Consider the following 22,018-nt stretch of genomic DNA (forward strand, 5'->3'; position numbering starts at 1 on the left):
GCTTCCTTCTCCAGCCCCAGGAGATGGCTTTGCCCACGTCCACAGTTGCAGGGCCCTTTGAGGCTGGGCAGGGCCCTGTTTCTTAGCTCTCACTTCTCTACCCCCGCAATCTGGCTGCAAGTGGTAGCCCACCCAGCCAGGTGGCACCAGAGTAATAATAATACCGTGGACATGGACGTCTGGCTGATTGCTGGCTTCCTGCTGGGCACAGTGCTACACGCCGGCATTGCCCGTCCCTGCACCCCCGGGAACCCTATCCTGCCTGTGAAACCGCAGCGCAGATTAAGTAAAGAGCCTGAGGTTGCCAGTGGTTCGTAGTGGGTTCAGACTGGTCCGTGAGTCCAGTCAGTTCTGGGAGAAGGGGAGACCCTGGGGAAACCTTCCCTCCCGCCACCGAGATGGTCCGGCTTCAGGCGGTGAGGCTGGCATCATGTTTCCTGGGTCCGTAGTCCTTGCAGCTGGTCCCAGCGTCAGCTTCCATTCATTTTAAGAAAGAAAAGCTCCCAGGCCTTTTTCTCAAAAACATGCTGTTTTCTGCCCTGCGATCCCATTTCCAAGATGAAAACTAAAACTAAAGTCATTTTGAGAGAAGGGACCAGAAACGGAGGCATTTACCTTCCCCATCCTGCTGGTGGCAGAGTCAAGTGTCCGGGCCCCTGATGCGATTGTGGCCGCATCCTAGTTTATCCACCTTTGTACTCGGTACACTCACGTGGGCAGGTGAGCCGGCTGCCCAGCTGGGTGTGCCCTGGTGTGCGGCCTGGGAGAAATGTTGCCCTAGTTTGAGACAGATTCTGAGTCTTGGTACATGGATTCCCCATCTTGGAGCTTTGCTGCCTGTGGCTGCCTGCCCAGCGGCCTCCTGGGCTGCTCCAGCCGGCATGGGAGGGTGCGGGCAGTCGGGGCGCAGAGAGCATGGGTGTGTCGAATTGCATCGACCTCTGACAGCATGCCAAAGCCAGAGCCATGGCTCTTTATTGGTTTGTTTTAATTCCCCATCATCTTAGATGATTCATGCCCTTCCTGGGTCCTCCCTCTGACTGTGGTCACCAAGAACTGACTCCCAGATGCTTGCAGGCCTTCTAAGAAATTCTCACGGTCCTTCCCGACAAAGGCCGCCCCTTTTCCTTAAAATCGCGCGCCCCCTCTCCCTCCCTCCCAACCCGGGTCCACACCTGGGTTAGGCCATGACACTTAGAAATGTTGCCCATTTTCTCATTTAAGGTGTGTTTGTAACTAATGGTACAGTGACACCGTCCATCTGAGAACATGTTCAACAGTGCAGTTAGAAGTGAATGTTCACGTGTGTGTTCGTGACTATATGAAAACTTAGGAGATAATCAGAGGGGTTAGAATTGTCCTCAGGGAATGGTTGTCCCTAAGAGATGCATTTCCCCCACCAGCTGGTACCTAGGCGTCGAGCTATTCCCCTAAGTCAATGGTTCTCAATGTCAGAGACCAGCTGCCTGTTCATCATGCAGAACCTGGCACGGGGCCCACTCCCTGCTCAGCATCCGTCACTGGCTCCCCACTGGCTCTCAAAATCCATGTCCAGTCCCACTCCTCGATTTGGCAGTGTCTCAGCACCCCTTCCTCCATGCCTGGAGCCCATCCTAAGTTCTTCCTTAACCCTCTAGTTCTTCAGGTGGCTCTTCTTATGAAGGCACTAATGCCCCCATGGGGGCTCCACCCTCATGACCTCACCTAAACCTAAGGAATTCCTAAAGGTTCTACCTCCAAATTACTATCACATGTGGGGATAGGACTTCAACATATGGATCTGGAGGGGACGGATGATTTGGTGGAACAGAAGGAAGCGCAGAGATCTCCCCTTTCAAACCTAAGGAACTCCTAAAGGTTCTACCTCCAAATTACTATCACATGGTGGGGGGGGGTGGGTAGGACTTCAACATATGGATCTGGAGGGGACGGATGGTTTGGTGGAACAGAAGGAAGCGCAGAGATCTCCCCTTTCTTTTGTGGGAAACAACACAGGTAGGAAACTGGCACCTCCAGGCTGGCCTCGGGGTCAGTGGCAGAGTCAGGACTAGAACCCGGGTTACCTAATGTAGGATCTCTCGCCCTAGTGAGTGAGTGGCAAGCTCAATCCTCGGACCCCAGGGGTGGGGGGCCGGTGGGGGAGGCAACCAATTGATGTGTCTCTCTCACATCGATGTTTCTCTCTGTCTCTCCCCCTCCCTTCCATTCTCTCTAAAAATGAGTGGGAAAATATCATCTGGCTCGCTCACTCCATCAGTCTCTAGGTGAAGACACACACACACACACACACACACACACACACACACACACGTGCGGCTCAGTTCAGCTGCTGCTTGGTTTGTCTGAGCCAGCGCCTCTATGGAGTTAGTGAACACTTGGCTGCTCCTAGTCTCATTATAAGAAAAGCCGGGAAACAGTGTCATTCTGTCTCTAGGCCTTGGTTACCCTCCGTGGCTTTCTCCCCCTGGGTTTGCGGTGGTTTTAATAACCTCCTACTCAGAGCCCCAGACACAGGATAGCTGTCTGTCATCGCCGCAGAGGTGCAAGTCCACAGAGCACATTACCCCATGATTGCCGCACCACCGGCGTCCGTGACTCACCAGATGTGGAATCCAGATGTGGGGAGCACAGGCTGTGTCAGCACGCAGGACTGCCAAGGGGCCCCGAAAACCTGCACTATGTCCTGAAACGTCTGGTCACCCTGACCCCAGATTGCGGACCCCATCATGACGAGGGCCCAATGCACATGTGCTCCTGCCCCCTCAGCGTGAGAGGAGGAGGGTCCGCCGTTCGAGGGCGATGTTTTCCTCCTGCCTGAGCGTCCTCATAAGTCCTCTCACCCTTTTCCTTTCAGCGGTGGCTCCCGGGCGAGGCTGCCCTCACTCCCGTCTCTGGGTTGGAGTCGAGGTACTTCCTTAAGCGGGGGCCGGTTATCCTCCTCCTCACACGTGTTGGCCCTGTCCCTGCCGTGTGCTGGGCGTGTCGTGCTGAGTGTGGGCATCCCTGGGTGGATGCGGGTCCAGTTTCTGCCCTGACTCAGTTTAAAGTTTCTCCGGGAAGAAGAAATTAAAGACGTAGTATCACCCACTCTGTGTGATGAGAGTTGTGCTGTGGAAAGAACAGTGCCATAGAGCATGTGACGGGTGGTGGGGGGGGCAGGGAGAGGGGAGGGACCACCGCCTGGTCTAGAGAAAGCCTCCTGAGAAAGATGTTTGGCCTGGCGCCTAGAGACCAATGGAGTGAGCGAGCAGAGGGGGCGTGTTATGGACTAGATGTTTGTGTCCTCCCCAAACTCCTGTGTTGGAATCCTAGCTGCCCAAGAGTGATGGTAGTAGGCGCTGGGGCTTTGGGGTGATAGGTCATGAGCGTGGAGCCCTCGTGAATGGGATTTGTGCTTTTAGGAAAGAGACCCCACAGAGCTCCCTAGTCCAGTCCGCATGTGAGGGACCTGGAAGGGGGCCCTCACCCAACTATGTGGGCTCCCTGATCTCAGACTTCCTGCCTCCAGAACTGTGATCAACACATGTTTGCTGTTGTAAGCCGCCCCGTGTGTAGTATGTTGTTACTGCCCCACCGCGGACTAAGACAGGGTGGGAGCTCTTCCCAGGCCCAGGAAACAGCACACGGAAGCCCAGGTCCCGAGAGGATTGAGTTTTGAGTGTGAGAGGGAGACGTGAGAGATGAGCTCGGAGAAGCAGGCGGGACAGGTCGCCTACTGCGCTTAGAGTCGCAGTAAACCATTTGGAGGCCTGGCCTCCCTTGAGAAAACGATTTTATCCTCTGAGAACCTACCAGCCTGTGAGCAGACTGCCGACCTAGGATGGCCATTGGCTGTGCATCTGGACCAGGGAAACTGGAGGTGATAGATCTGAGAACTCATCACACCTCTGCCCCAGCACAGCTGACACAGTCACCTCCGCAGATTCAGGGACCTGGGAGAGTCACTTCCCCTCTCTGGCCATCATTTTCTCAACTCTGAAACAATGGCGTTGGACCACGTCCTCTCCAAGGTCCCTTTCAGACCGAAAATAAAGGTAGTGCCCGGCACAGAGTCAGGGCTCCATAAGTGCTTGCTGATGAATGGACTCCTTGCTGGGGTGCCCACGGTTCTCCCCGGGCGAAGGCACCCCATGCTAGCGAGTCAGGGCTGGTGGCTCTCTTTGCCTGTTAGGGACCCACTGAAGTACTTCCCTAGAGGGGAGTACCTTTGGCTCTGGGGAGAAGCTGGCTCAACTTGGTTTCCAGACTTGGTGAGTAGAAAGCAGCGACAGCCTGGTCAGGAGTCAGCGGCAGTATAACTCGGGCATTAGCACCACCGCGGACTAAGACAGGGTGGGAGCTCTTCACCCTGCCTGGTCAGGAGTCAGCGGCAGTATAACTCGGGCATTGTCTAGTTTGCCGTGTGTGGTTCTTTAATTTGTGAGGGATCCCGAATGCCCCCGACATGCAGAAACTGGACACTTTGCTGAACAGATGTGAACTGTGCACTCTGCAAGGCGGGTGCGTGGAGAGGGCGGAGCCCAGCTGGCTGCCAGCAGCCACACCCACTGGTTCTCATGTAAAACAGCTGCACAGAATCCCCAGGAGGCGGGTCTAGTATTACCCTCGCTTCTCAGAGGGGAACACTGAGGAAGGTTCCCTTTTGCTCAGTGGGTACTCACCGGGGGCCTGCTGTGTGTGCCAGGCCCTGAGCTGATGCTGGGAGGTGCAGGAGAGAAGGTGCATCCAGGCCAGGCTCTCTGGAGACCAGAGCCCACGGGAGCACGCTCCGGGGAGGAGGCGGCAGAAACCCAACCCAGCCACATACGGACCGTTCAGTGACAAGTGTGACACCACCAGAGGGGCAGGTGCCTGGGCTCTGAGGCCCTGTGCCAGGAGGTCGGGGAGACATCTGGAGGTGGTGAAGGAGGGAGGAGTCCCAGGCAGAGGCCTGGCCGTGCAGAGCCCTGTGGTGGGAGGGGTTCTGGCTCAGCACCCAAGTACTGAGGTCCTGAAGAAAGTTCTCGGAGCCGGGGGAGAGGGCCAGGTGAGGTGCAGGTTTCCTGCGAACCTTGCCAAGGATTCTGTCTCATCCCAAGACTCTCAGGAAGCAGTCAAGGCTGGAAAGGGGACTCAGGCTGAGGGGGTGGGGGTGGGAGGATGGATTGGAGGGGGTGAAAGTGGGCGTGCAGAACCCGGCAGTAAATGATGCCACAGCCCAAGACACAGATGATGGCGTTTGCTTCATGATGGTGGAGGCACAGAATAATCTGGACACTTGGGAGGGTCTCTGAACATAAGGGCTGGGTCAGAGTATGTCACCCCACTGCTCAAACCACCCCCGCCCCCCCCGTGAGCCTTTCTCACGTAGATGCAACCACTGCCTGTGCTCCCAGGTGATCTGCCCCCGATCCTCCCCTGCCAGGCTCCGGTTGCCCGGGTCAGACTGGTCTCTGCCTGTCCTGAAACATGCCAAGATGCGTCTACCTCTGCCGTTTGCAAATTCTTTCTTGGGGGCGCTGTTCTTCCCCAGATACCATACACTCAGTCATCTCTTCAGGGCTCTGCTCAGTGCCCCTTACCTGACTGTAAATGACAAGTGCTCCCCTGCTCCAGCCCAGCAGACATGCTCTAGCCCCTCAGCCTGCTTTTCCTCCAAAGCACCTTTCCCCGTCTGACACATATTTGTCTGTCTAATGATGGTCTTCCCCCCCCGCTTCCTTCCCACCCCTGCTGCCAAGTGTAAGCTTCACAAAGACAGAAACTTTGTTTTATTGGTGTCTCACCTGCCTGGAAGAATGACCGACTCACACAGTAGGGACTCGTGAAATATTGTTAACCAAGTGAAAAGATGAATGAATGGGCGACCTTAGTGTGACACATACCTGCATATCTAAGTAGATACTGGTATGTACATAAGTTATTTACACGATATGATAACCAATGAAGTTGAACTCATTTTCTGATACTTAGAGGCCATTCGTATCTCTCCTTTGTAAATTGTCATTTCATGTCTTCTGTTCGTTTTCCCTGTGAAGATGATGATACCGTTCAATTTATGTGCTCTTCATATATTACGAATAGACATGCTCCCTACTTTGAAATGTGCATTACGGAATTAGATCCTGTTTTAGTTGAAGGTGTCTGAAGTGCCTTTTAAGGTTGAAGAAGTCACTGATGTCCGAATCATTTCCTCCCTCTGTTTCTCTAATTCCACTTGGTTCGCAGAATTGGACGCGTGTGCTCTGGGGGACCACGGTTGCGAGCATTCCTGTGTGAGCAGCGGAGACTCCTTCGTGTGCCAGTGCTTTGAAGGGTATCTGCTCCGGGAAGACGGGAAAACCTGCGGAAGTAAGTTTTTAGCGGAGTTGGCTCCATCATTGTGTCTGACCTCTGCACGAAACCCACCCTCCCAATCTCTGTGTCATCAGTTGCTCTCAGTTCAGTGCCGCATGACCACCAAATGCAATGTGGGATCCTGGGTGGGATCTTGGATCGGAAAAGTGACAGCAGCCCTAGCTGTTTGGCTCAGTGGATAGAGCATCGGCCTGCGGACTGAAGGGTCCCGGTTCCGGTTCTAGTCAGGGGTACATGCCCAGGTTGTGGGTTCGATCCCCAATAGGGGGTGTGCAGGAGGCAGCCGGTCAATGATTCTATCTCATCATTGATGTTTCTATCTCTCCCGCCCTCTCCCTTTCTCTCTGAAATCAATACAAATATTTATGAAACAAAAAAATTAAGGAAATGCAAACAAACTATGGACTTTAGTGGATATTAGTTGTATCAATATTGGTCTGTGAATTTTATAACATGTATTACACTAAATGAAAATGTTATAGGGGAAGCTGGGTATGGGGGTTTACGGGAGCTTTCTGTACTATCTTTTCAATTTTTCGGTGCATCTAAAACTCTCCTAAACAATAAAGTCCAGTACAAAGAGCACAAGCAAATGCACAAGTGAGAAAAGTCATGGCCAGAGTGTATCAATATTGGTCTGTGAATTTCATAACATGTATTACACTAAATGAAAATGTTATAGGGGAAGCTGGGTATGGGGGTTTACGGGAGCTTTCTGTACTATCTTTTCAATTTTTCGGTGCATCTAAAACTCTCCTAAACAATAAAGTCCAGTACAAAGAGCACAAGCAAATGCACAAGTGAGAAAAGTCATGGCCAGAGCTATAACGGAAGTTGCTCACTAATGCCTGAGGCAAGAGGCAGTGGGTTAGTAGCGTGGCTTCACGGGAAGATGTACAGTCTGAAACCCAGGGTTCTATCAACTTCTGTCTCTGCCATCTATTACCTGGGCAAGTTGCTTAACTTCTCCGCACCTTTGTTTCTTTATTTCTAATAATGCTGTTGTTTCCGGGAGCACAAATCCCTCAGAGAGACCACCGTATGAGGAGGCCATTCTCACGTCTCAGAAAGCAAAGCTTCTTAGATGGGCCAAGTCCCGCCTCTGTATAGTCAAAGGGGAGTGTGACGCTGAGCAAGGGATTTCCATCCCTATCAATCACCTTTTCTCAAGCTGCTCAGAGCACTTCTCAAAGGGCAAGCCGTGTATACAGAGATGGGTAACCGGAATGACTACTCTCATTTTTCAGACAGGAGAGGTAAGGCTCCGGAGGGTGACGTGACTCTGAGTCACATCATGTGTCGGACAAGGCCAAACTTAGATTTCAGCGCTGCTCATCTAAATGGAGGTTTAATTTCCTAAGTAAACACCAAAAGTGTTTCCCTTCTGATAGAAGAAACTGCATCTGCAGAAAGCTGGTGAGGGACTGCATTTTTATGAGACACTGAATTAGATGCTGGTGAGTGAGGACGGTGATGACAGTGAGGAGGTTTGAGTCAGGCCACATCAGAGCCCCCGAACTTCATCCTCAAGTTCACCCTCCTCCCCATGGGCCACTGAGCTCAGGGGACTCTGGAGCCTGGGGCTGATATGAATGGACCCTCTGAGGTGACGCTGGGGAAACGTTACGTTGATGAAATTGTTTTAAGTTGCTCTGCTGTCCTCAGGGAAAGACATCTGCCAAGCAGTAGACCACGGCTGTGAGCACATTTGTGTGAACAGCGGGGAGTCCTACATCTGCAAGTGCTCGGAGGGCTTCCGGCTCGCTGAGGATGGGAAACGCTGCAGAAGTAAGTGAGCTCCAGTGGAGCTGAACTTGTCCCTCTGTGGGATGTGGTTATATAACTTCGTTTAATCTTAAAGATCTTCCTTTGCAGTTCATGTCACAGTTACAAGTTCCTGCCATGGGCACTCCGAAGGGTTTTGCTCGTGAACAGGACAGTCGACCCTTAGTCGTTAGGAATTTCTCGGTCGAGGTCCCGAGACGTCAGGCTCTTTGCTTCTTTTCGTCCTCTCCCCGCTGTTGGCCCTCTTCACAGGAGCTCTGGGGGTGCTCAGAGCCTCGCACAGTGCCTGGCTACTCATGGGACTGCATTAGAATCTCTGTGAGCAATCGTCATGGGGATCACAGTTAACTATGGTGCTTTTTCTTCTTGGAGGCCCTCAGAAGTAAAGGTAGTGTGTGTGTGTGTGTGCGTGTGTGTGTGTGTGTGTGTGTGTGTGAATGGATGGATTGATGGATGGATGGATGGATAGAATATGACTATGGGGGTTGGCAAGTCTGATGTCTGCAGGGCAGGCTGGAGCTCCAGGGAAGAGCTAATGTAATTCTAATCCAAAGGCAGTCTGCTGGCAGAATTCCCTCTTTCATGGGGGATTAGTCTTTTTTAATATTTATTTTATTGATTTCAGAGAGGAAGGGAGAGGGAGAGATAGAAACATCAATGATGAGAATCATTGATTGGCTGCCTCCTGCACGCCCCCTACTGGGGACCAAGCCCACAACCTGGGCACCTGGGCATGTGCCCTTGACCGAAATCGAACCCAGGACCAAGTCCTGCAGGCTGTCACTCTATCCACTGAGCAAAACCCGCTAGGGCTCCCCGCTCCCCACCTTAAAGCCTTCTACTGACTAGGTGAGGTCCACCACAATATGGAAGATACCCTACTTTACTCAAAGTCTACTGATTTAAATGTTAATCTCATCTGAACAATAGCTTCGTTGCAACATCGACTGCTGTTTGACCGTAGCACAGAATTTAACCATCACAGCACCCAAAGAAAGACAGGGACAGAGACACGCGAGCTCAGTGAGGTGGGCATTGGCAGAGCACAGGGCACCCTGACTGGGTGGCTCAGTTGGTTGGAGCATCGTCCCGTACACCGAAAGGTTGCAGGTTTGATTGCTGGTCAGGGCAGATTCCTAGGTTCTGGGGTGGGTGGGGAAGGTAACCAATTGATGTTTTTCTCTCTCCTTTCCTCTCTCTCTAAAGTCAATAAACATATACTCAGGTGAGAGAAAAAAAAGAGCACAGGACAAAGATTTTTCTTCACAGGAAGATTCTGAGCTGTTAATCCTACTTTGGGGCAGGGGAGGGGCTGGGTTTCAACACTGTCTCCCTGCTTTTGTGACCTTCTGTTCCAGTGGACAGAATGGTCCTTTTTACATCAAGGCACAATAAACTCATTCGCTTTTGAGGTGGATTTGGGGGAATTTCCTCATACTCCTTTGAGGTCATTGGGGTCATTCCATGTGTCAACAAAGCTGGGTTAGATGTAACTCATTGCTCTCATCTTCCACCAGCAAGAAGGGCTCCTACCTTGAGCGGGAACTCTGGGGTGCCTGCGGGGCCCTGGCCTAGCTCTGCAGGGCTCGCCCAAGGACCCTGTTCTGCCCCCACATAGCAGCATCCTTTCTACGGAGACCATGTCTACAATTCTGCCCAATATGCCTGCCCAAGCCGTTTGCGCCTGCTTTTATTTCTATTTCTATAAGTGCAAGCGTACACACAGGCACCATTTATTCACTCAACACATTTGTTGCTTAGTTGGTACAACTTCTACCTCTGGAATTTAATTGCTAAATCAAATCCCTCTATTCCACATTCTAGAGCAGTGATGGCGAACCTATGACATGCGTGTCAGAGGTGACACGCGAACTCATTTTTTTGGTTGATTTTTCTTTGTTAAATGGCATTTAAACATATAAAATAAATATCAAAAATATAAATCTTTGTTTTACTATGGTTGCAAATATCAAAAAATTTCTATATGTGACACGGCACCAGAGTTAAGTTAGGGTTTTTCAAAATGCTGACATGCCGAGCTCAAAACATTCGCCATCACTGTTCTAGAGGGATCTGTAGTACAGCGTGTTTGGAGGAAACTTCCCCTTTAGGGAGCCAATGACAGGAAAGAGCCGCAGGCTTTCTGGCCGTGGAGGGGGAGGACTCCAGACGGTGCCTCATCCGTGTCCTCAGCTTGCTGCGCTCTGGCATCTGTGGAACTTTCTGAGCCTTTTCATTTGTACGTTGGTACAGTTATTCCTGCCTTCCTCTTATCACGGGACGTCGTGAAGATCAAAGGGCTGTAACTACTTTGAAGAGTTTAAAAATGAGAAATGTTGATTAGACTATTAAAACAGGAGTGCGGGGGATGTCTATGGAGAAAAATCAGTAGTTTGGGAAAATCAAAATCCAGTGCAGGCTGAACAGTTCGAAAAATTAATAATAAATTCAGGACACTGGTCACCCACCTTACCATACAGGCTTGCGGCGGGGGTGAGAGCTTTCTGCGGGGCGTGTCCCCTCCCCATGTCCTGGGCATTAGACTGAAAGGGGATGCATAGAGGAGGTTTGAGCAGAGATGGAAAATGGATTGCTTCTGCGATCTCTCTGGACACGACTATTCAACCCAGCTCGTTTCTACGCTGATGGGATTGCTTGGCTCTGCGTTTTCCTCAGGGAAGGATATCTGCAAGTCGACCCACCATGGCTGCGAGCACATTTGTGTTCATCGTGGCGATTCCTACATCTGCAAATGCTCAGAGGGATTCATTCTAGCTGAGGATGGCAGACGGTGCAAGAGTAAGTGATCTGAACTTGGCTTTCTGCTTTAATGTGGTTTGGGAGTAAGTGTCTGAATTGGTGCAACATTTAGAAGGGCCATTTGGCAATTATTTAAAGGCAATTCAGCTTGTCGGAGTTTATCCAATGACTATGTGCATGTATTCCCAAAGCTATAGACTGTATATAAGAACATTTTGTGCAGTCTTGTTTGTATCAGCAAAAAAAATTGGGAACAAGGTCAATGTCCATCCATAAGAGACTGATCAGGTAGATTATGGTGCAGCTATACAGTAGAATACTATACAGCTGTTAAAAGAGTGAAGCAGCTCTAGATGTATTCCCAGGATGTTTTAGCTGAAAAAAGCATGGAGCTGAATGGTTTTTATAGTATATTACCATTGATATATGTCGTAGCGGCTCTCTCTACCATACCATGTATGGTGAGAGAGGGGACACACAAACACACACACAGATACACACATACACATACAGAAATACACATATATACATACTTTTTGGTAATGTTTGAATTTTGTTCCATGTGCATATATTATCTTGTAGAAAAAATTAAGAAAAAGGATAGAGACAAAATTTAGAAAGCATCAGTGGTGAGGAAGCTCAGTATGGTGATGAGTCAAAAATAAAGGAAGAAACTGGGGTCTTTGTAGAAAAGTTCAAATACCTCAGTCATGATTTCTGGTCCCCCCCCCACCCCACCCCACCCCCAGGGAGGGAAAGGTCCCCAGGAGAAGCTGCAGCTCAGCATGAGGACAAAGACGCTTTCCCACAGGGCAGCCATGTGATTAATTAGTGAAGATTGTGAGCTTTGGGTCAGACAGATCTGGATTTAAACCCCATTCATACACTTGTGTGAATTGGACAGATACTTTAGCTTCTCTGAGTCTCCGTTTTTTTATCTAGAGTATGAAGAATAAATAAGATCATATATTTAAAGATGCTTAGCCCAGTGTTGTCCCATTCTAAGTGCTTGACAAATGATAGCTATTGTCATCAAGGGCAGAGCTGTCCGGAGAGGGGCCTCGGGAGAGGGATGGGTTCTTCAGGAGAGGTGCTCAGGCCCTCTGAATGGCCGCCTGCCAGGGATGTTGCAAAGATGTCAGCAGCAGGGGGGCTGTACAAGGCGACCTTTAAAGGTTCTATTCAACCCTGAAACTCGGGAACTCTGTGAAAAGCAAATCAGTTGACTTAACTGCCAAGGAAAGTTGGAGTGGCCCTCCTGCAAAGCTGCAGCCAGCATGTGGGCTGCAACCCTCCCGGATCCGAGGGCAGAAGTCGGGCACCTCTCCCCCGATGCCCTTCACTCCACCCAGCGCTCGTTTCCTGGAGAAGCTCCTGTGCCCCTCTGTGTGCCCAGCCGCTGGGTGTGTTCTGTGAGGAAAGGGTAGATGAGGAAGAGGAGAAAAGGCTCTCACTGCTAGAAAATTACTCCAGCATTTCTGGAATCTGCCAGGGATCCACACGCACTCCGCCTGAGTGGCTTTTTGTTTGTTTGTGGGTTGTTGTTGTTTTTTTTTTTTTGGTTGATTAAGGAACAGGCTATGAATGTACGTGAAGCTCTGAATTGGCCTTTTCCTCGTTCACTAATAAAGAATCAATAAGGTGAGTGATAAGGACAAGCACTTAATGGAGAAAGAGAGGAACCCAACCTCCCAACACACACACACACACACACACACACACACACATTAGCATGTCACTCAGGCCAGGCGTAGACATATTTCTGCATGTGTGTGCCTTGTTTATTTATTGTGCTTCATGTTCAAAGATTAGACAGCTGTTTGATATATAACAGAGAATGTTATGAGATCATCCATTTGGATCAGTAAATGTCTTATGCAGTCCTAAGTAACAAAAAAAAATCTCTCCACACCCGGATTGCTTAAGTATTTGCATAAAGCTTTTACTGTCAACCATCTGCATTGCCTGGAAAGCTTTCGTGTAGATAAAGAATTCCCAGTGATAATTCATTTTTAAGTTTTTCTAGATCAGTAGGGCACTCACAGGCGTGCTACCCAATGGACACCACCTCCTTTATTTTGCCAACAAGCATTTGTTGAATACCTACTGTGTGCCAGGTTTGGGGGGCGCAGAAATGAATGAGAGATAGCCCCCGACGTGGAGGAACTGGCAGGCTGGAAGAGGAGACCACACACGATCAGCTCTCGCCCAGCGTGTGGGGTACCCTGGACGACACGCAGCGGGGAGCCGGGGTTCGTCTTGGTCTCCATCGCAGTCCTGCTGCGCCTCCTGCCTTGCATGAGGCATATGCTCAATAAGCAGGTTTTTGTCGAATAAATGTGTGTGTGTGAGGGGGGCACACAGAATAACTGGTACAAGCCGGGTTACTGTGACGCTCCCTGGAAAAGGTGATGGCTGAGCTGCATTTAAGGATTTCCTTCTCCGCTGTCTGTCAGAATGCCAGCACTGGGTGGGGTCAGCCTCCTGGAGTAAAGTTACAGAAGCTTCTGGGTGCTGTCAGGCCCTTCAGTGTCCTTCACACAAGTCCCTCCAGACCTGGCTGTCAGAGCCCAGGGGGCAGGGGGCCTGGTTCCCTAGTGTGTGCCTCTGCCGTGCGTCTCTCCCAACACCTCGTGGCTGTGTGTTATCTAGAGAACAAAGGTGGTTCTCCAAAGTGGCCGTGCCTCCAACTGAAGCATAATTGTCTTCTACTCTTGTGCATAAATAATTGTTTAAAAATCCTATCTCAGCTTTCTTTTCATTCTTATAGGATGCTCTGAAGGCCCAATTGATCTGGTCTTTGTGATCGATGGATCCAAGAGCCTCGGAGAAGATAATTTTGAGATCGTGAAGCAGTTTGTCACTGGAATTATAGATTCCCTGGTGATTTCCCCCAAAGCCGCTCGAGTGGGGCTGCTCCAGTATTCCACGCAGGTCCGCACGGAGTTTACCCTGAGAAACTTCAGCTCGGCCAAGGACATGAAAAAAGCCGTGGCCCACATGAAATACATGGGCAAGGGCTCCATGACGGGGCTGGCCCTGAAACACATGTTTGAGAGGAGTTTCACGCAGGCAGAAGGGGCCAGGCCTCTCTCCGCACGGGTGCCCCGGGTGGCCATCGTGTTCACCGACGGACGGGCTCAGGATGATGTCGCCGAGTGGGCCAGTAAAGCCAAGGACAATGGTAATGTGGATGGAGGAGCGGTGGACACCACTCCAGGTTCAGGTTGCTTAAGCTCACGTGGTGGTCACAGCTGGCCACCGGGGTGAGATTCTGAGGGTACAGACTGCTGTTACACACCTCTCCCAAACTGCCCTCGAGAGGCCTTCAGGGGAGTTACGGGGCGGGCAGGATGCAGAAGGGTTGCAGACCGGAGATGAGCCCAGACACAGACCCCACCCCCGATAAATCATCTACTGCACTTTACCAGCCCGGGTGTGACCTCCCGTGGAGAGAATCAATCCTACACGTGCTATTTACCACAGATAAATACACAACAGTCCCCAAACACTGGTAAAAACAGATTCCTGGTGGAACTTTTCATTTTTTAAAAAAATGTTTTTGTTGGTTTTAGAGAGAGAGGGAGAGGGGTAGAGAGATACATTGATGAGAGAGAAATTTCATCAATAAGCTGCCTCCTGCACTACCCGCACTGAACCAAGCCCACAGCCCGGGCATGTGCCCTGACCAGGAATCAAACTGGTGACCTGTTGGTTCCTGGGTCGACACTCAATCCCTGAGCCACACTGGCCAGGCTGATACTTTAAAAAAAACAAACAGCCCTAGCTGGTTTGGCTCAGTGGGTAGAGCGCTGGCCTGTGGACTGAAGGGTCCCAGGTTCGATTCTGTTCAAGGGCACATGCCCAGGTTTCGGGCTCAATCCCCAGTAGGGGGTGTGCCGGAGGCAGCCGATCAATGATTCTCTCTTATCATTGATGTTTCTCTCTCTCCCTTTCTCTGTGAAATCAATAAAAATATATTTAAAAATAAATAAATAAACAAACAAAACCAATACTGCAAGTGAACAGGGAAAAGCACAACAGCCTTGGGAGAGCAAATACTCTTGTGTTTGCAAGAGGCAGAAGTTAGCTTTTGAGAAAATCCAACTGTTGGGGATTATGACTAAGCTCTCATTGCTCAGAAGAACTCGCCTCTTCTCCGAGTTGTATGATGCAGGGGGGAATGGGGGTTACTTTAGTGGTGGGCAGATGTGAAGTGTGACAGGAGTTTGGCCCTTGGAAAAGGAAACCCAAAAGCTAGGTGGTTGGTAGAGACAGCTTAAGGCAAAGTGTCTGAATTCTTTGGGGAGATGAGAAAACCTGAGGTTGTGAAGCAGTTTGCGGAAAAGTCACTTTCTTTAGGAAGCTGGTGAGGGCGCGTTGCTTTAGCAGGTCCTACAGAGCGGAAAAGGGGATGCACAGACCAGGGCTTCGTCCGAGACTTTCCAGACCCAGTGCCGGGCATGTAGCACATGCGTGACTAGTACTTGCTGAGTGAACAAGGAGTGGAAGTGCCAGCGAGCCCACGGGTGAGCTCCATCCTCCAGAAAGGCTGGTTCACATCGGCTTCCAGTCACTCTTTGTAAGGAGGCCAATGCAGTGATATTACTTCCCTCACTAGTCACACCTTTTCTCTGTGCTCAAGAGTAGTAGCCACGAAGTGTCCTGCCTAAATCATCTGGTGTTCGCTCCCTCCCAGCTCCTCTGCTTCTAGACTAGCTTGTAAAAGCTCATGTCAAACCCATGGGCCCCTAGAGCTGCCCCCTCAAAATACTGGGGAAAGCATCTGTCTCCAAAGACCGCGGTTGGCCCTTTCATTTGTCACACTGAGATCAATTTACCTTTCTTTTTTGCCAACTCACATTTCCACAAGTCACCCCAAGGCAGGTGGTAGGAGAAACACATTTATTTGGTTCTTGAATCAAGAAATGTATCGGAAGTGACATCTTCTAATGAATTTAATTATTCCTATGCCTAGCTAACACAATCTTAAAATAGTAATTATCCTTTTGGGGAAGTTGTACATAAACTCACTGGGCTCTTAGACAAGTATGCTGAACTTGACTACTGACCTTACATAGACTTAGAACAAGGCATAACTCTTGCCCCTTGGCCTAAAGAGCCATTTTTATGTGTATTTAAAAAAAAAAAATCTAGTCTAATGAATTAGCCATAAGATATCAGTGCTAAAAAATTTTGACAATCAAGTAGAACTTAAGTTCTTATTATTTTACTTTCAAATACAGAGTATACAGGGCAGGGAGTCTAATGACTGATCATTTGAAAAGCTTTTGGAGCCATCTCGTATCTCTTTGAATATCTAATGTTGACTCTTGGTTTGTCCTTTTTTCCTGACTTTGGGGCTTTCCAGCCTGCGGGTCTGCGGGTCCTTTTCAGCTTGGCACCTCCTCCAGGGCTTTGTCTTCCCAAGGGCGGTGGGCAGAAGGCAGCCTCACCTGGCCCAGGTCACTTACGCTCCTCTCCAGTACCACTGAGAAGCGGAAACTGTTATGAGGTCATAAAATGCCTCTCTTAGACTTCTCCCAGGAGATTCCCCTTCAGTCATCCATAGCTCCTTTCCACTCTATCCACAGGCTAACTCAAGGAAAAGGTAAGATTTGTTAAATGACCTTTCCCAGAGCCAAGCAACAGGATGGTGGTCTAGCTCCCAAACCTCTCTTGGATTCCTGTCTTTTGCTCACAGAGCCAACATAAAAATGGTGAAAAAAATAAAGTGAGGTTGACGTGGAAATCACACCATTTAACTTAACATCTAGCTTTGGGTGCAGTATACACAACTTCCAGGCCATGGGAACACAGCTCTAACCACCTTGTTCTTACTTCTCTGCACTGTAGGTATAACCATGTATGCTGTCGGACAGGCCATGGGAACACAGCTCTAACCACCTTGTTCTTCTCTGCACTGTAGGTATAACCATGTATGCTGTCGGGGTAGGAAAAGCCATCGAGGAAGAACTGCAAGAGATTGCCTCCAAGCCCACGGACAAGCATCTCTTCTACGCCGAGGACTTCAGCACGATGGGCGAGATAAGTGAAAAGCTAAAGAAAGGCATATGTGAAGGTACTGGAGCTTATGTCTAGGAGAGAGCTTAGCAAACAGGGCAGCTGAACCCTTGAATGAGAAATTCTCAACCCATTCCCTCAAGGGGCTCAGAAAAGTGTCTCCCTGCGGTGCAGGGCCTGTGACACCTGTAAACACACGCACAGAGGGCGGAAGAGGGGTCAGAGGAGACAAAAGTAACAGCCAGTGTGGCGTGGTGATGCTGTGCTGAGCGGCGTGATAGCGCTTTGACACACTGGCATACTCAATCCTCACAAGACTCCTTTGGAGATGGTCATTTAAGAAACCATTTTATACATTGGGAGGGCTTATGCGCAACTTCAGGGTATGGCTGTAAGTGGGGTGGGAAGGGATGGTAGCCCTTTCTAGTCCACTGTTGAAAATGAAAGAATGTCTCCGGGCATGGGCTCCATCTGCTTGTAGAACATTAGGCTGCCCTTTAGGCAGTGATGGCGAACCTATAACACGCGTGTCAGAGGTGACACGCGAACTCATTTTTTTGGTTGATTTTTCTTTGTTAAATGGCATTTAAATATATAAAATAAATATCAAAAATATAAATCTTTGTTTGACTATGGTTGCAAAGATCAAAAAATTTCTATATGTGACACGGCACCAGAGTTAAGTTAGGGTTTTTCAAAATGCTGACACGCCGAGCTCAAAAGGTTCGCCATCACTGCCTTTAGGACTTAGATTTATGTACACGAGCTCCCTCTGCTTTTCTCATTTACTGTGCCACGTCAGGCATGCTCACATGTAGCAGTTCTGCCCGTTTTCCCTTTTACTCCTGACCCAGGTTCAGTCACCAATAAAATCCCAGTCTAAGTGATATACCTTATTCCTCTCTAAAAGAAGGGGACCGGGGAGGGAAGGCCTTTCAGATTTCTAATCTGAGTAGATAATGTTTTGCCTCTAGGCCAGGGGTGGGGAACCTTTTTCCTGCCAAGGGCCATTTGGATATTTATAACATCATTCACTCAACACATTGCTGACCAGTAGTTTTATTGCTAGCTTTACCCAGTGGCCAGATAAGTTACTGTTGAACGAGTACAAAAAACGTTTTACATGAATGTTAAAGGCACACTTGAAAATTAAATACCCATTGCATTTTGAAGTTATTTATTACATGTTCTTACAAGCTAATATCTTTTTAAGGTATGATACTTTGTAAAACACTGTGTAATATTAAGCGAGAATTCTCGTGATCTGTCCGCATAATATATTTAATATACATTTATGCTGCTATAGACAAAGCTCCTAGATTTATTGAAATTTGAGCCTGACCTGTGGCAGGGCCAGACCAAATGATAAGGCCCATTCCAGTGGAAAAGCCTCAAGAAGAGCGTTGCCACTGCAACTTGATGCTTGAGCTTTCCCCCACCTCACCTCCTACACATGGTATTTGGGGGGATTCTTAAGCAGCACGTAAGGGGGCCAGGCTTCCCCGAGTAGAGAACTCTCGAGTGGTCTCGTAGCCAAGTGCTCTTTGGATCTGTGGTGTTAGCAAATGAAACTGAAAAGCCCTGGGTTACATCAGGGAGGTAAGGAGCTGGTCTGGGACCAGTTTCCCGAATGACATGTGTGCATGCGGACAACTGTCACCCTTTCTGGTCATCTTTTCCCTCTCAGCTCTGGAAGACTCTGACGGAAGTCAGGACTCCCCAGCTGGGGAATTGCCAAAGAGGGGTCACCAGCCAACAGGTAAGTAAAAGCGGTGTTCTCAGAGCCTTTGGTGGAAACTCCCACCATGGCTTCCCCCCAGACAGAAATTGTAAAGAGCTGAAAGCAAGATATGAACTATAACTATGGCTCTTCCCCTCGATCAGATAGGAAACACTGACTCCATACCTTAAGCCACGTTTGGTAATAGCCTCTCTGAGTCTCATTGCCAAAGTTTTCCCAAAGTCAAGTTGTATGCCCCGAGTTAGGAACACCACGTACCTTACTCTGACCACTGGCAGCTTTTTACACCACAGCCAGGTTAGGCAGGGTTGACTTCACTTGTCTTTCTCTTTACAGAATCTGAGCCAGTCACCATAAATATCCAAGACCTACTTTCCTGTTCTAATTTTGCAGTGCAACACAGGTATCTGTTTGAAGAAGACAGTCTTTCACGGTCTGCACAAAAACTGTTCCATTCCACAAAATCTTCAGGTAATTCCTAGTAGAATATGAGTATAGGTCAGTGATGGCGAACCTATGACACTCATATTTTTGGTTGATTTTTATTTGTTAAATGGCATTTAAATATATAAAATAAATATAAAAATATAAGTCTTTGTTTTACTATGACTGCAAATATCAAAAATTTTCTATATGTGACACGGCACCAGAGTTAAGTTAGGGTTTTTCAAAATACTGACACGCTGAGCTCAAAAGGTTCACCATCACTGCTATAGGTTATCTTGATAACAGCCTCTCCGCTTGCCAACAAACTCAGTGTAAAAAAGGAAAGAAAGGAGGAATGAGGAAATCAGGTGGGGAAAAGAGAACGTAAGTAAAATGAGATCTAAAAAGAGCAACTGAAGTGGTCTCCCCATCCACAGTACAGGCCACTTCGGAGCTGGAAGGCTTCCCTGGGTTTACGGGATCTGGCTGTGTGGAAAAAGTTGAACATTTCTTTCATTACGGTTTCCTCCATCTGCTGATTCAGTCCCGTTATTATGCGTCTGGGAAATCTGGTGGGCTCACAGAGGTGAACACTTTCCATCTGCTTTCTCAGGAAGTCCTTTGGAAGACAAACCTGATGAATGCAAATGTGAAAACCTCATAATGTTCCAGACCCTTGCAAATGAGGAAGTAAGAAAATTAACACAACGCTATATCCTTTTCTGGTTTTGTGCATCTGTATGGAATGCAGAGAACATTATCAAACCACCCCAAGCACAAAGGAAGTCATTTCCATGACGCCAAGAGCAGTGAGCTCCGGGAAGGCTTCTTTCTCAAGCAGCCTGATGGGGTCTGGGAGCCAAGGGCGAGCCCAGCTTAGTGCAAGGCTCAACCACGGAGCTGCTGTCTGCTGTTCTGGAGGGCTTAGCAGTAAGGCCAGTTGGCCAGTCAGTACGCGGAGGAAAGAAACACACATGTAATGCACTCCCTCTCTGCTGGGAGAAAATGGAGGCTATGTCCTGATCCGAAGTATACTAAAGGTATAGTATCAGGAGCAAAGCACGTTGTGGAACCAAGAGGTTTCAAAGTCCATCTAAACTCCAAGCTTTTCCTTTGGCCCCAACCCACACTGTAGCCACATTTGGTCAGTGTTTAGTTTCTAGAGGACTGGGGTTAGGTTTTTTGTTTTTGGTTTGGCAGCACAGATCTTTTATATCAGCACTCTAAGATGAAACATTCCACCAAGGGAACAGCAGGATCCAGTGATTCATTAAAACAATATTACAAATAAGAGGAATGCTTTGGGATAACGGAGAAATGAAGATTTAGCACTTTACACACGGAACAGCCTGCCAACTGCTCTGAACTTATTAGTCAGCGTACTAAAGCTGGCTTGTATCTATCTCAACATGGACCCATCAGCCAGTCAGTAGGGAAATGGTTTAATTCAGAACTATTTGTGTCAGTGGGTTTCTATAAGGAACAACATATAGCAATTACCTTTCTGAAAACTGGAAATATGGTCCCCTAAAAAAATATGACTGATTAACACATCAGGGCTCTCATTCTGCCAGCAAGAGGGTGGGTGGAAGGTATTAAGGAGCTTACAGGAAGACAAGTGCCTATTCGAATGAGCCTCTCCTCTTCCTTTTCCCCACCTCAACTCTGAGGGTCTACTTCACAAGAGACTAAGAAGTTTTATATCGAAGAGCACAGGTCAGCAGTCTTCAAGGTTGCTACCCTTTGGCCATACCTGACCTAAGTGAAAATTCCCCATCTCTCTCCTGACTTGAGAGATGGCCATATCTTACTTTCCAAGGCTTAATCCTTTTATTCTCTTCACTACATCACCAACATTATCAATTCTGGCTCACAGAGGTGTGTTACTGCAAACTAATTTATAAGTAAGAAGTCTGATTAGAAATTAAAAAAAAAATAAGTTGAACCAAGCTATCCTGCTTTGATGTTTTAACTCCAAAAAACAGTCTTGGTAGCATGTGTTAATAGTATAAATTTACAAGTCAGGTTTTAAAATTACTTAACAGAAACAGGAGGGGAAAAGCCTTATATTTTTAGGACAAATTTTTATGTAGGTAAATCAAGTGATATTTAAATGTAAATAAAAATGAGCGATTCCTCTTCCTTAATTTGAGATGTACTAGAAGAAATGACACAGAGAATGGAAGCCCTAGAAAATCGTCTGAGATACAGATGAAGATTCAAAATACTCTGTATTTGTATGTCATTGTATCAAGGACTACAATGAAAGCGGTTCAGAGCCCCAAAGCTCAGGCTATCGCTAATTCTGTAAGGTTGTAAACATGGTTAGTACTGAGAAAGCTGGTTCGCTATGGCACAGAGGCAAAAAGTAGACACTAACTTGTATAAACTTAATGAGAAAAAAAATCCTTCAGAATCCTAAAATGAGTTTACCAAATGAGAACACATAAGCTATGCAAAATACATTGTAACATACTGTGGACATGATCTGCTTTTGCCCCATCCTCCCTTAGAATGTTGCAATTGCATTGGACTACAAAGTAAAGTTTGCACGGTCTTACTGCTGTAGAACACTGGCCATAGGAAAAGGTATTTTTTGTATTGGACTTTACCTTGATATATGTATATGGATGTATGCATAAAATCATAGGACATGTACTTGTGTAACAAGTTGTTTTTTTAATACAATATTAAAATTCACTTCAGAGATGGCACTCTGTGTAAAATCCTTAGTTTAAATGCAAGGTGTAAACATGAGATATGACCAATGTGCGTATGAAAGAAATGTTGAATCTCACTGGTAATCAGGAAAATGCAGGTTAAAACAATGGCTTGGCAAAAATGAGTATGTCTCACTATAACACGCGTTGGTAAGGATGTGGAAATCTGGGGCTCTTGTACAACCTACACAACCTTGTACTCTAGCCTCGGCATTTTAGCAGGTAT

At 48.1% G+C, this 22,018-nt stretch overlaps 1 protein-coding gene across 2 annotated transcripts in view; it reads left to right on the top strand.

Annotated features, from left to right (window-relative positions):
• The window catches only part of MATN2 (matrilin 2), a 113,633-nt gene extending 91,847 nt beyond the window's left edge, over window positions 1-21,786 (top strand). Inside the window, exons 10-18 of one of the 2 annotated variants that reach the window (XM_005879254.2) lie at window positions 6,208-6,330; window positions 8,002-8,124; window positions 10,798-10,920; window positions 13,652-14,065; window positions 16,811-16,963; window positions 18,593-18,664; window positions 18,983-19,117; window positions 19,686-19,784; window positions 21,232-21,786. In XM_005879254.2, coding sequence (XP_005879316.1) covers window positions 6,208-6,330; window positions 8,002-8,124; window positions 10,798-10,920; window positions 13,652-14,065; window positions 16,811-16,963; window positions 18,593-18,664; window positions 18,983-19,117; window positions 19,686-19,784; window positions 21,232-21,287 — 1,298 coding nt within the window. In that variant the 3' untranslated portion in view covers window positions 21,288-21,786. The remainder of the gene's footprint in view (window positions 1-6,207; window positions 6,331-8,001; window positions 8,125-10,797; window positions 10,921-13,651; window positions 14,066-16,810; window positions 16,964-18,592; window positions 18,665-18,982; window positions 19,118-19,685; window positions 19,785-21,231) is intronic. The other variant, XM_005879255.2, reaches the window with a different exon arrangement.
• The last annotated feature ends 232 nt before the right edge of the window (window positions 21,787-22,018 follow it).

Source organism: Myotis brandtii, unplaced genomic scaffold (genome assembly GCF_000412655.1).
Source record: "Myotis brandtii unplaced genomic scaffold, ASM41265v1 scaffold59, whole genome shotgun sequence".
In the NCBI taxonomy this organism is placed as follows: Eukaryota; Metazoa; Chordata; class Mammalia; order Chiroptera; family Vespertilionidae; genus Myotis; species Myotis brandtii.